Source organism: Calliphora vicina, chromosome 1 (genome assembly GCF_958450345.1).
Source record: "Calliphora vicina chromosome 1, idCalVici1.1, whole genome shotgun sequence".
NCBI lineage: Eukaryota > Metazoa > Arthropoda > Insecta > Diptera > Calliphoridae > Calliphora > Calliphora vicina.
The window spans coordinates 53151303-53167059 of record NC_088780.1 but is presented as its reverse complement, the minus strand read 5'-3'; the positions used below and the strand labels follow the sequence as shown (position 1 = coordinate 53167059).

Sequence of the window (15757 nt, the reverse complement as noted above, 5' to 3'; positions counted from 1 at the left end):
TTGTTTTTGTTTAAATGTATAAATTACCATTTCGTAAATTTTCAATTTGATGGTTTGGGGAAATAGCTCCAGATTTTTGGTATTTTATAAAATAATACCGTTTTTTCTTTTAAATAACTAAGAAATATTGCGTTATTTAATGAAAGTAGTTTAATGGCATAAAGTGTATTAATAGGTCTTTATTTGGTTCTTGATGTTGTATGTTTTTTTCTGAAATCCAAACAAAAATGCCAAAGTTTGATTTAATTTTGAAAAAAAACATGTTAATCAATTTTAATTTTTCTTTAATTTTATCTAATGCCTATCTCTTATTTATTATAATGTGAAATCATTTTTTGTCCGTTTTGACTAGAACTTTAAAAAAAAAATTGTTTTTGATGGCACCCATAAATAATAAATTTTTACCGTAAATGTAAGTAACTCAATAATTGAATATATCCTACATATCCTTAGGTTGAGATAGTAATATGACCTTCTGCTGATATTATGGACACTTAAAGTATAATCCAACATCCAGTTTCTAATATTACAGCTAAACCATAAGTCTATTAACATTTGAAAATGTCCGTCCATCCGACCTTCCGAATTTAGAAAATATATACAATATTTCACTATTTTTTTAAAAAAAGTATATATGGCAGTTATGTAAATCCTTGCTAGAATCGAAATGTTAATAACCAAATTGCTTGGTTCCAAAATAAAAAACGATTTTTACGAATTTTTTAAAAAAAAATTAGATGTTATACAGGATATTGAAATCTTGATGTCTTGGAATTATGAATATCCTTCCGATGAAATTTTCATAATTTTGCATCTAATATTATAAGAGAAGAATAATTTCAAAAAATTAATAAATTTTATTCAGTTTTATAGGTTTTTTAAAAAAAAAATTCCACAAACAACTATAGCTTTATTAAAATGATTATAACCAAATTTTTAAATGTTAGGAGTATATCTGTGAATTTTATTCAAAATTATATGTTCAGGATATATGTGAGGTACCCGTGTCCTTGCACGGATTTTTTCAAGAATTATATTTTTTCTTAATCTTACCAAAAGGTAATATTCTACTAATTTTTATTCGTCTGAAATAACTCCTTCTATTTTTGTCCATTGCCTATTTGAAAACAAAGCACTGTGCGGCTTGCTCATTTCTGAGTGATGGGAGAATTGTTGTCGATATTCTTTTGTTTATAATATTAATTCACTTAATTGTGAATAAATTCGAAAAGAAGCAAGCGATTTTTATGATCACTATCTAATTTTGTTCCTAGTATGTGGCTTTGCGACAAAGTAATAAACCTGAACAATTTCTGCTATTTTCTTGTTTTCTTGCCGCAAGTCTGAGTTTATAGGAGAGAGTTCTCTCTCTATGAACTCCATAAGCAGGGGCCGAATTACCGCACTCGTGATCGAATGAACTATCGTATCGAAAAATAATTTCGATATCGTAATTATAACAAAAAAGTACTAAATTTCATGCTCGATATCGAATGCCGTAATCTCAAATAAGATAATTACGATAGATTTTACTCGATATCGAATGCGGTAATTCGGCCCCAGATCTACAAAATATATGCATAGGCCCTATCTACAGTGGTGGCCAGGAATTTAAGACAAAATTTTTTTGCTAAATTCCATGTAATTGTCAATTATTTTTTCAAATATTTCCACAAATATGTATGCATGAGGACTGTTTTAACATACAAGTGTGTTTTATTCGACTGTGTCAATTCATACATATTCACCATGAACACATAAAATTTTTCTACAACTTGACCAAAAAAATTTTTTTTTAAATAAACATATTTTCTCACATTTATATCATTATAATTTTATTATTATGAAATATTCGGATCAAATTTCGTATTTTTAGTTCCATTAGTTTCGGTCATATCATGTTATTAACAGAGGATGTTCGCTGAGGTGGGTCAACGTATTTCCACATATCTTTGTCCAAACTAGAAACATTAATAATAAATTTCATACCCTTAGAGGTCCTTTTATTTTGGCTCTATCGCACTTAAAATTCAGTTGATGAAAAAAATTCAAGTATTTGTCTTAAATTGGTGGCCACCACTGTATATCCAAAAACCAAGAAAAGAGCGAGCAGAATTAAAAAAATAAATAAATATACCTAAATATCTCTTGAATTAAAAGAGATAACTTACATATATTTTGAAAATCTCCTTATGGACTATTTATGTTTTAAATATCAGCTCATTCGGATCATACTTAGATTTTTGGAGATATTTTTTTAAAAATGTGAGACCCGATATGCCGTTTAATTTTGCTAATTAAGCGTAAAGGGATTTATTTACAACTTTTGTGTCTTAGGTGACCCCAATGAAATTTTACGGCAAAAATTTAAATGTCCTTTTTGAAAGGACTTTTTCTCGAAAAAGGGGTTAATTTGACCCCTAAAGATAGGGGGTTAAGATCTTCCACAAAAATTATCCCTATAAAATTCCACAATATAACTCTGACAATAAGAATTCTCTCAGATATTAACTTACAACCTTTTTTTCAGTTAGTATAAACCTTGACCCACTGCAAAAAAAGTCAGACCAGCTGGACTATAAGTTTATTCTACAAAAATGATGTACTCAACATGTCCTATCAGAATTATAGGATCGCTATTCTGTTCCAATCAAAAAGTCTCATTTTGTTGGACAGTGTAATTAAATTGTGTTTAAGAATTCTTTGTATTTGTATATTGTGTTATCGGTAAATATGATTTGTGTACCGCATAATATAAACACATAAATAAACGGTAAATCCCCGGAACACAAAATATTTGTAATTCACTTAAACCCATAACACCTACAGTATGCAACAATATGTATTCATACCGAAAACTATTGAGGATAATAAAATAACCGTACACATAACGTATTAAGTACAGTGTCCAAAAAACCGACAAATTTTAAAAACCGGTTCCGGTTTAACCGAATAAGTGTGTTTTTGAAAAAACCGGGTTTGATTAAAAACCGTCTTTTAAAAAAACCGCTAAAATGGTTTCGGTTTTTGTCTTCAAAAAAACCGATTAACCGGTTTATATTAAATTTTTATTTAATATGAAAAAGGTCTCCTTAAATTTATTTTTATTTGTGGACGCTAATAGGAATTGTGTTAAGAATTGTGTACTAAATCTTCGGAAATTTAGCATTTTTGAATTTTTAAAGCTCTATCCTTTTGTAATTATTTTGTATCTTTTACGAAATATTGTCAAATGCTATAATTTTCTATAAAATAAATAAATATTTTTAAAAATGGTATCAAAGTCTTTCATAAATATATTTGATTGGGCTTTAGAAAATATTTTCATTAAAACCGGTTAACCGTCTTACAAAAGCCGGTCAGTCAAAAAACCGAAAAGTTAAAAAAAAAACCGGTTTTCGGTTTTGGATACTCTAGTATTAAGTTAATATTAATAAACATTATATTTAAGGATCTTTCAATAGAAATTTATGTTTAAAACCATTTCCATAATCACATAAATTGCTTTCGTAGTATAACTTGTTTTATACAACAACTAGGTTCAAAACATTCCCAGCAGTTCTAGGAGATTTGTCTCGAACTAGTGAATTTACCTATCATTTAGGGTAGTAACTAGTTACATAACTAGCTACGTGAATAGTCATTTCAACACGTGCATTTCAATTGACCAGATAGATGGTCAATGCATTGGTTTTACATACCGGTTACATAGAGTCAGTTACCACACTAGCTACCTAACTGGTTACTTGATCAGCTTATTTTAGTTATTTTAACATGTACTGGTGCTAATTGACCTCAAATTGTCAGTTAACAAGTAAGAGAGCTATATTCGGCTGTGACGAATCTTATATACCCTTCACCAAACTATACTTCAAAATACAAATCTTAAATATTTTTAGGTAAACAAATTTTTTTTTTCAAAGTAGTTTTTTAATTTTTTGGAAATTTTTTTTTTCGAATTGTTATTTTTAATTTAAAAATTTTTTTTTGTGAAAAAAAATCGAGTTAAAAAATATTTTTTCCGATTTTGACCCATTGAAGGTCCAACTTATTATGGTCTTATATACGTCGTTGCAAAGTTCTTTGAATTATATATCATTATATATCCATATTGTCTATATTAATGACAATAGTTCAAAAATAGGTCAAAAATGGAGGTTGTCCTGGTTTTTTCCTCATATCTCAGCCATTTGTGGACCGATTTTGCTGATTTTAAATAGGAAACTTCTTGAAAGCATGTCTCACAGAATTATTATATTAAGATTTGGAACCCGAAGATATCTGGGGTCTTCAGAAAGTTGATTTCAACAGACAGACGGTCATGGCTTTATCGACTCCGCTATCTATAATCCAGAATATATATACTTTAGGGTCGGAAAATTATTTGCGAAATGACAAACTTATATATACCCTTCTCACGAAGGTGAAGGGTATAAAAATACATATCATAGACAGTCCAATAAACGATTGCTTGTAAACAAACCTTCCTCCGACAAATGGTGGGTAAAATACTTTCTAAAAAGTAAAGTGATAGAGATACTAAAGTGATAGGTTACATGGGATGTCAGTATAGTTAAGCAAAAAGAAAATAAACTGTATGAGAATTATATCAATACAATTCGCATAAAACCAGTTTGTACGAATTACTCACAAAAGTGACAACTGACTCCACGCTAGATTACATGGGATTTATAAAGTAACCAATTGATTTCTCTCTGCACTATAAGGCGCACATACGTGATCTAACATTAGTGACAATTACTGTCTAAAAGCACAAAGTATACAGAGGCGTCACGAGACAGAAAATAATACAGTTCTATATTTGTTTCATTTTTAGTAACTGCCCTTTTCATTTTGTTTTAGTCTTAATTTTCTGCAGCAATAATTCAATTTCTTTCCGATTTAGTTTGATGCAATCATTTATTTTTGTAATATTTCACTTTTAATTGCCATTGTACATGTGGAGTTTTATTTTGCAAATGTAAAAAACAACCAAGAATTTTGTTTCATTTAAATTTACACGTAAACAATATACACATTTTTATAATTTTCCATTTTAAAAAATTTTGTGCCACAGACTACGAAAAAATTGTCTTACAAATTTATTTGTTTGTTTTGTTCACATTTCTTTGTCTACCAAATTCGTGTGATATTGTAGTACAAAATATATTGCTATCTCTTTTTATGAGAACTGCCCTAACATCTGATTTGGCGTTTTTTAAACGTCAAATTTGACACTTCTGTATATTCTGTGCTAAAAGGAACACATTGACTACTTGCTTAACTGTTGGGTACTGTTCTGTTTCTCATATCTTTTCTTCAAAGTTTCTTAATATTATGTGATTTCTTTTTTTTTGTCCACTAAATAAATAAGCAATTTTATGTTGTGGTCAGTGTTGCCAATTTGAAGATATTTCTAGTATTAAAATAAGAATTTAAGTCTTACTATTTATTTTCAAAGTTCAGTAAGAGTATAAAGAGAACAAGCACGGCATACAGTGGTATGAGAAAAAAAAGAGGGAAATAAATCTGTAACTTCTAAACCCTTAGTCCGATTGGAACAAACGGAAAGTGTTGTCGCGTTTAAGTTTTGAATCTGGACATCATGAGCCCACCAGGATCTGGGCCAGAGGTCCCCAAAGTAGGACACCACGGGTATGGTCAATTTTAAAAATGATCCTATTTCTTTGTTTGTGTTCCGAAAATTACATGTGTAGAATCTTCTCATCGAGCCCTACATAAAACTTCGTAGCTATCAATTATCTCTTATACCTTTGGAGATATTCGCATTTGAATTTCAACATTTTTACCAACTCTACTCCAGTTGTTTGAAGACCGCGGTTTCAAATATTTCCCAATTTTCTCCATTTTTCTTTTATAAGATTAACAACAATATCAAATAATGAATGAATGGTTTAAAAATCATGACTAAGTCCAAAGTTACATGCATTTGAATTTAAAAAAATTAAAAAAGGCGATTTTTCGCTATTTTTTTAAGAAAAAAAGTACTTTTATTCTTTTTAAGATATCTAAAAAATTTCTAAAAGGATGTATAATGAATTTGTACTTTTTGAAAAGCTAACTTTACACCAAATATTTTAAATGAAAAAAACTATTATAATTTTTGATAACGAGGGGACCAGGTCCATTCAAAAAAATTATATTTTTTCGGTAGAATTCAAATTTAGGGCAAAAATTCTCAAATCGCATAGTCGATATCAAAATATAGTAACCCATTTTAGATGGCCCAATATGTTTTTAATTATTTTGTAAAGGGTTCCGATAACCCCGCCCTTGGTATGGATATAATAGCCAAAAAATGAAAATATCCCATTTTTGGGATTTTTCAATACTTTTTTGGGAATTGCGGGATTCCTGATTACAATTTTCAAAATTTGTTTTAATTTTTCCATTTTCAATAAAAAATCTATATAAGTGTAAAATTTTATTAAAAAACATTCATAAATAAAAATTTTATTTCAATTTGAAGAATTTGTATCTATGCAAAAACTCAATAAATATCATTTTTGTCATATTTTTCAAAAAAGTATTCCATGAATTTTTTAATTGTCAAAAGTTATATACATTCTTGAAAAGTAGACAAAATGCTCTATCCATTGATATATAACATGTCAACCTTATGGTTTTTACGTGGCAAATTAATTAGGGAAAACTTAACAACTCGCTGAGAATTTACCTAGCACTGTTATTTACATTCATAAATATGTTGTTATGTAGGCAACATGCATTTTATGAATTTCTATGTTAGGTAAATTATCTGCGAGTTGTTAAGTTTTCCCTAATTAATTTGTCACGTAAAAGACATAAGGTTGACATGTTATATATCAATGGATAGAGGATTTTGTCTACTTTTCAATAATGTATATAACTTTTGACAATTTCATTTACAAAAATATTTCAAGTCGTGAGGTTGATGAGTGTGTCGGATGAAGAGAATAATTTTTTATATTACATATTTCACTTATTAGTTTTTTTCTGAACATGTTGTCGTTATTGCAATTAAAGTTGTATCCGATATTGACATTTTTAAATACATTTTAGTGCAAATAAAAATTAAACATAATTCCCGCTATTGGTGTTAACACCACAAAATCAAAAATAAAATGCAGATTGACGAGTCATCAATCAAGTGTACATCAAAGCATCAAATTACACATACACGAAAGTGACATCAAGCATTTTGATAGTGTATGGTGCCCTTTACATAAATCGGAAGTAAACCGTATGCGCAGAGTTCAGGTAGAAATTTTGAAGATATTTCGATAAAATTTGGTAAGAAGGATGAAACGTATTGAAACTGGTTGAAATCGGTCAATAGGTCCCATACAAATATCCTCCCGAAATAGGACTTTATCGGCCATAAATATTTAATTTATATATGTATCAACACAAATTTCGCTCCAAATTCATGTCACCTAATTTTGTGATGATCGATATATAATTAGCCATAGCTCATATATAGGGGCCTCTTCCGAAAATTTAGCGGTTTCTAACAGTTTTTGTAGTGCGATTTGGCAACACTCTTCGTACTATATATAAATAGGAATTTTATCCAAAAAACTTAATTCAGTTTCAATCCAGCTTCTGATTGGTAAAGATCTTTCCTGTTGTTTTAGTGTGTGCGTGTATTTTTGTTTTTGCGCGATAAAATGTTAAATTTGAATATTATAATTTTGAGTTTAATTGTTATCAATAGTGGCGCTATTGGTCATGAATGTGAGGTTGTTAAAGAAACTAAATACGTTAAATAAATACTTATCAAATTTTAAATGATGTCATTACTACATATTTGTAGGGTTCCAATACACTGACGTATGTCGATGAGATTGAGATACTTAAAAAGATTTTTAACAATTTGAATGATCTTAAAAGTGGTCTTAAGCAGTGTAATTCAAGGTAAGACTAAAATATGTATGGTTTAAATATAGTAAATAGTCCCGTGACACGTGAAAAGAGTATCACTACACTTGTGACAAAATATAAACAATTAATCATTCAATTTTAAACAAATTTATTAAAAAAAATCAAAATAAGCTATAAACGCATACATATTTATATGCACACTACCAAAAATAGGGGGTATATTCAGCTTGTCATTCCGTTTGTAACACACCGAAATATTGGTCAAAGACCTACAACAATTTATGTATATTCTGGTTCCTTATAAAATTCTAAGACGATCAAGGGAGATGAAACTTTCCCCAATTATTCTCTGTTGATCAAAAACTGTTAGTTTTATTTATTTACAGTATATTTTAAGGAGAAATTAGTTTTACATTCCTACATAAAATTATAAAAAAACAGGTGGACATTTTAATTACACTGTTTGACAGCATTTTTGGAACAGAATATAGACCCTATAATTCTGAAAGGGCATGTTGAGCAGATCATTTTTGTAGAATAAACTTATAGTCCAGCTGGTCTGATTTTTTTTTACAGTGGGTCAAAGTTTTGACTTTTTGATCGAAGGGAGCATTATAGTTAGGGTATTCAATTAATCGGGTTTCTGGTTTAATCGGTTAATTAAGCAAATAATTAATCGGGGTTTAGATTTAATCGGTTAATAATCGGTTAATTTAAAATTATTCGATTAACCGAATAATTTCTATTTAAATGTTAAACTGAAACTAAATCACGAATTTTGTGTAGGGTAGAAGGGGGATAATTCGCCATAGGGGCACATCTGCCAACACCGAATAACTTAAAGACCGAGTAATCGATTTTGTTATACTTTATCAATTTATGTTTTCGTTTATCGATTATTTATCATCCCTGAAAGTTGGAAAATTTAATTTTACATATGATGTGATACAGACGCGATTAATTGTTTTTCAAAAATCTGTGGAAATATTTCAGCTTGTGAATTTTTTATACTAACTTTTTTTGTTTTTGTGATACAAAAAAGATATTAGTTGGTGATAGAATGTCAATAATAGTGAACAATAAGTGGCAATAGTTTTTTGGATCATTTAATTTGAAGTATGAACAAAATGTATATTAAACCTCAAAACTACCGTTGGGGCACATTCGCCAGATACAAGGAAGCCATTTGATGTAGAGCAAAATGTTGATAAAATATAAAAAAAATCAGTCATAATTTGTTTAATTTTTTTTGTTAAGTTATGTATGTGAAATAAACAATAAATATCTAGTTTATTATTTATTTTTTTTGTAAATTAAGGTATAAAGCAGTAAAATACGTTTATATTTTTGATTTTTTTTTTGTTTTATTTTACAAATGACAAATCTGTCATATCCCTTTTGCGTATTTACCCCATGAGTGGGGCGGTTTCGCCGTTTTTGGTCAGTACAGAAATGTCAAAAAAATATGTATATGAAGATAAGATAGGCAAGATATAAATGATCAAAACTAAAGCCAACATATCTAAGTATCCCTAACAAGAAACAAACTAAGAATATGTGTTGTGGTTTCAATTTGAGATCGCCTCAAAAAAAAGTGGCTTATGGTCCCCCTTCTACCCCACTTATTGAACTATTTTATTGATAAAAATACTAAAACATAAAAATAAACAAAACATAACAATTCAACCAAAAAGTTAAAAATTTTCTTTAGTTTTAATAATACTCGACTTGGAAAAAACTCTCTCGAAAGTAAAACATGATAAAGAATATCCAATTTGTCAGTTATTTTTTTAGTTTTTTCTAAGCATATAAAATCCTCCATTATACCAGTCCTGGAGTCCTTTTTGGATTTTTTAGATTTTAAATACTTCTAATAATTTCGATAAGTTCTGATAAAAACTTGTTTCAGTAGTGTTTCCAGTTTCGTCTATTATCATGTTCTCATCCGACAATTACATGTAAATTAGATAGTATATCAGTTATTATACTCACTAAACATATTTCTTAAATGTTCGAAAAAATATGTAATTTTACTTTGACATTTGTATTTGAATTAAAATGGAAAATTAAAAACAAAAAAAAATATGTTAAAGTGCAAAAAAAAAGCAATTTCGGTTAATCGGTTAACCGACACAAATTAATCGGTTTATTCGTTATTTGAAAATCGGCAATTTTGAATTATTCGAACAGTTAACCGACCAAAATTAATCGGTTAACCGATTAACGGTTAACCGATTGAATACCCTAATTATAGTAAATGAAAAAAAAAATGTTGTAAGTTAATGTCTGAGAGAATTTTTATTGTCAGAGTTATATTGTGGATTTTCATGGTGATAATTTTTGTGGAAGATCTTAACACTCTAGCTCCTCTCTTTAGGCGACAATTTAACACTTTTTTCGAGAAAATCAAAAAAATCTATTCAAAAAGTACAATTAACAATTAAGGATTAATATATTCTACGAAAATTTTTGCCGAAACATTTCATTTAGGGTCACCATAGCTACCGAAGTTTTAAGTAAAGCTCTTTACGTTTAATTAGAAAAATTACACATTTTTTAAAAAAATCACCAAAATTCTATTTATGATCCTAAGGAGCTGATATTTATAATATAAATAGTCCTTGAGAAGATCTACAAAAAACATACATAAATATGTAGTTTATCACTTTTAGGTCAAGAGTTATTTAGGTTTATTTATGTTTTTTTTTTATTTTTCTCGATCTTTTGTAGTTTTTTAGATATGTCGGTCATCTATATTTTCGATAAAATTTCAAATAAAATAAAAATAACATGCTAACAGTTATTTCGTCCCTGTAAAACGTTACATGCATCCAAAGTTGCAACGTGTAAAAATGGCTGTATTTTTTACGTTTTTTCCAACACAGATTGTGCATGGAATGTATAAAAAAACGTTAACGTTTTTCAAAAGGGAGCAGGGTTTGTGGGGCTCCTGATGAATAAATATAAGCTTCTTGTATAACTAGTTGGTATTGGTGAAAACCTTAGGACTAAAACATTAACAGTCTAGTGAAATGAAATAATTTTATGAACTTTTGCGGACGTCATTTACCTTATAAACTAAAAAATTATGATTTTCCATGAACAAAAATTTAAAATTTTAATTAATGTAAAATTTTAACGGTTAAAGATATTATAACAAAATGGCAATATTTAAAAAAATTATAATCAATGGCTTTATAATTTTTGACATTTTTTATTTTCAATTACCTAAATTCCGAAAACGTGGAAAATGTGTTCTAAAAACTGAGTTTTTTTAGAAAAGTACATACTGTGACGTTATTTACCGTCTGATAGTGATAGGGTTATACAAATATGGAGCTTTTTTCGGCATCGAAGCTTTGGCATAATATAATTTTTTTTATATGGATTACTAAGTCATTAATATACACAATATGGATATCCATGATAGATATTTCAAAGCCCATTGCAACGATGTAGATAAGGCTATAGGAAGTTGGACCTACAATGGGTCAAAATTGGAAAAATATTTTTTAACTCGAATTTTTTTTCATCGAAAAATTTTGTTGTCATACATTTTTTTTTAAAAAAAAATTTAAAACTAAAAAAAAAATTTTTAAATTTTTTTTTTTTTAAAAACTTTTTTTTTAAAAAACAATTTCGAAAAAAAAAATTTTTGAAAAACATTAAAAAAAAATTAAATTTTGTTTACCTAAAAAATTTATTTTATAGTATAATTTGGTGAAGGGTATATAAGCCGAATATAGATAACTTACTTGTTTTTAATTGGCAAAGTTTGGAGAGGTCTGGGGCGACTATGTCCGCTTAAGTGTCCGCAAAGTTTTACTTTGCACGTAGTCAAGGAGTAGTCGAGCTTAAGTTATTAAAATGGGTCCTACAAATGCTCCAGGGCCGGCGCTATGGGGGCTCAATGTAGCGTACTTTCGACATATACAATTTTGTGGACCGAATGGACTTGTTAGTTAGACAACTAAATTACCAATAATATACAAAAGATTTCTGAGCAATATCAATTATGGATACAAAAATAAACGATTTTAAATTTAAAAAAATAGTAGATTTTGGATGTTTATTGGGCAAAAAGGTTACTTAACTCTTTTTATACCCTTCGCCAAGACTGACAAGGGTATATATAGAGTGATTAAATATTCGACATATACAAAAAACTGGTTTTCGAAAAACCTCGATTTTTTACCTATTTTGTATCTATATCTGGATTACTAAGTCATTAATATAGACAATATGGATATGTAAGTTTGACCTTCAATGGGTCAAAATCGGAAAAAAAAATTTGAAACCGAATTTTTTTTTTCATACAAAATTTTTTTTGCCATAAATTATTTTTCCAAAAAAAAATTCTAAAAAATTTGGAAAAAACTTTTGTAAAAAAATAAAAAAACAATTTTGAAAAGAAAAAATTTAAAAAAAATTTTAATTTTGTTTACCTAAAAATATTTAAAAAATTTTTTTTTTTAATTTGGTGAAGGGTATCTAAGATTTAAGAACAAATAACAGTTTTATATTTTTCTAAAAGGTGTCTTTACGGAGAACATTTTGGTATAAAAAACATGTCCTATTTTTCGAATATGTCGACCCTCGCCCTTTGGAATTTTAAATTAGGGCCACATGTTGTAAAATCCTAAAGCTGGGATCAGAAAACGAAAGCAGCATTGGAAACATTGATGTGTTCCCGATTTATCCCCTCCCCAAAGTATTTTCCCAGTCCCAAAGGAAATGTGGTCAATATTGTAAATATATACAATACAATTTTAGGGATTTTCGCTCCAATTTTTAGGAATTGCGGGAATCCCTTTTGACCTTTTGACAAGTTTTTTACACTTTGTTATTTAAAATTAAAAATTGAAAAAATATTGAAAATTTCATTGTAATAAAGCCTTTCTTAATAAAGGCTTTATTACATATTTACTGAGTTTCTAAAACTACAATATGTATCAAAACAGTATTGCAAGTATTAGGAACAATTTGATCCATATTGTTACGTTTTAACCTTTTCAAAACGTTTGGTTTATTTCCTTTAAATAAACCGGATACCTTTCAATGCAAATAAAAGCCGTTTAGTAGTTTGAAAATTGTAACAACTCTTTATTTATTTAAAAATGTACAACAACAGAATTAAATAGTCACTCAATGTTTTTTTTATACACGTTTATAAATTCTCAGAAATACAGACACTTTATAATGTATACGAATTCACTTGAAAAATACAGCACGCTTTAAGGCACTCAGTTGATGTTTATTCAAATAGCGTCTCTGGTAAACTGACTCACGACTGCAACCACTGCCACTATTTATAACATTGCCATATGCACTCTAGATTGTTCTTTAACTGTCAAAATTCGAATATTCTAGATCTTAATAATACATACGCCATCTGTGGTCTACTTTCTACACTGTTCTTTAACTGAATATTCGAATTCGAATACAGCGTTGCCAACTTACGATCAAATCAACTGAAAGCTTTTATTTAATAATGCCCACAGATATGTTACAGTTTGCTATTACAGCACTGTTATTTGAAAGCATTATACTACTTTTAAATCAGCCCTTAAAATTGTTATATTTGAATTCAAGTACAATTTCGTAACAATATTTATTCCGAATTAATTTTTTTTGTTTAGATACGTTAATTTTCGGTCTTAAAAATTCAAATCAATATCTCAATTAGATTAAAAAATATGTCACTTTAAAACTCCGTCCTTCAAAAATATTGCACTTTTTCATATTTTAATGTGACCTGTTGTTAAATAAAATATTAAGAAAATTTATACAAATTTTTTAGTATGAAAAAATGGAATATTTTTGAAGGACGGGTCCTACAAATGCTCCAGGGGCCGCATTTTAATAACTTAAACTCGAATACTCCTTGGCTACACCCCGTCAAATTTTACCCCGATCGGACCAGCCATTTAGAAATGCCAGATTTATTTCCAAAAAAAAAAATTGATTCTGCCCCCCTGTACAATGGTGTCCTTACTAACAATGATTTTTTTGAAAAGATAAAAATTGTAAGTTCACACGGTTATAAGACATTTTCTGAACATCTTTCTGACAATATTGTAAGATCTGGCAATAGTCTGTACATAGCTTTAGTCCATGCTCTCTTGCATTAAATGATTTTTGGCGACCACTCAGAGGTAGATTTTCAATGCTTTCCCGTACTATTGACCAATTTATTAAATTTTTTATTATTTGACGACAACTTTTAACCATATAACAAATTTATTTAATCAACTTGCCCTTGTTGTAAAAGTGTAAATTAATTTTTTAATACAAAGATCTTCAAAACCATGCTCAATGAGGACTAAATTATTTCTAATAAAAATTTGAGAATACATCAAACGTATCCTTTTAACAAGAAACATTTTAAAAATTACCAAAAAAAAATCCACAAATTAACTGTCATTTAAGGAAGGCAGTGCTATCCTTATATTGGTGATGGGCACTGACTGAAATCCAGGAGAATAAATTGATAGATATTTTACACTTTACCTTTTTTATAGTAAAACTTTTCGGTTTTGGGGAAATTTAATTTTTTTCATAAGATTCGGCACAGCCGAATATAACACTTTTATTTGTCCATCTCTTTATCAACAGACAATTACATATTTTCCTTCTAATTCACAGATTTGAAGAAAGTCAGAAAGATTTTGAGGTCACTTTAAATGGTAACTATAGATTTGTACATATATTTTCAAATAACATTATTAAATTTTAAAATTTTTAAAAGATTCATCTATATTCGATATTCGTTTTGATGCTCTACCTGAAAAGTGGTAATTATTACAATTTTATTTAAAAACATTCTGAAACTTTCTGACAATTTGCCTTTTGTTATCAAAGCAAAACCAAGGTCCCACCCAAAAGTTGTGCCGAAGCCACTTACTGCACTCAGCGTAGTGGTATATATAGGATATTGTTGGAAAAATACAGCAGTGAACCTTTTCTGGTCGAGTGTGATATTAAGACTGAAGGTGGTGGCTGGATTTTAATACAAAGACGTCAAGATGGCTCCGTGGATTTCTATCGCAATTGGGCTGAATACCAAAAAGGATTTGGCAACATCGATGGAGAATTCTTTATTGGTCTAGACAAGTTGCATGCCCTGACAAACTACAATGGTCCACAGGAGTTGCTTATTGTTTTGGAAGATAATAACGAAATCAAACAGGCAAAGTACAGTAACTTTGTTGTCGGCAATGAGAGTGAAATGTATGCTTTAAAACATTTGGGAGTTTATTCGGGAGATGCAGGCGATTCCTTGATCTCGCATATGGGCATGAAATTTAGTACCAAAGATCGTGATAATGATGAGTATGAATCGAATTGTGCGGAAGTTTATACTGGTGCTTGGTGGTACAAGAAATGTCATGTAAGGTAGGGTTATCATAAATGTTTATATGCACATCTTGTGTAAAACAATTATTTCTTGTCTGTTCTGAGAATTTTTAATTTACCGTCTTCCATTTAGTTACAGCCAGACAAATATTCACATTAAAATATTAATTTAAACCTTAATTTAATGATCTTAATAAACTTTGTATTTTATTGTTATTTCTTGTAGCAATCTCAATGGCAAATATGGTGATCATGCGTATGCCAAAGGCATCACATGGCAGACATTCCGTGGTTACAACGTCTCTACTAGACATGCTAAAATGATGATCAGACGCAGAAGATTTTAAATGTTCATTCTAGATTAAAGACATTTATTTAACAATGCTTTTGGTTTTGAAATAAAATAAAGAATACTTAACGGAACAGTTTAAATAAATTTTGTATTTTATGAGTAAGAAATTTTTTGACTATTGAAAACAAGTTAGAGTGCGTTATAAACATTTATAGAGTGTTTTTG

The 15757-nt window shown here is 28.8% G+C and overlaps 1 protein-coding gene across 1 annotated transcript; it reads left to right on the top strand.

Moving 5' to 3' along the window:
- The first annotated feature begins 7655 nt into the window (after positions 1-7655).
- On the top strand, positions 7656-15676 carry LOC135949081 (ficolin-2-like). The gene is made up of 6 exons (XM_065498541.1): positions 7656-7742; positions 7817-7917; positions 14530-14570; positions 14633-14678; positions 14746-15279; positions 15467-15676. The coding sequence occupies exons 1-6, from the start codon at positions 7671-7673 to the stop codon at positions 15585-15587; spliced, it is 915 nt and encodes a 304-aa protein (XP_065354613.1). The 5' UTR covers positions 7656-7670; the 3' UTR covers positions 15588-15676.
- The last annotated feature ends 81 nt before the right edge of the window (positions 15677-15757 follow it).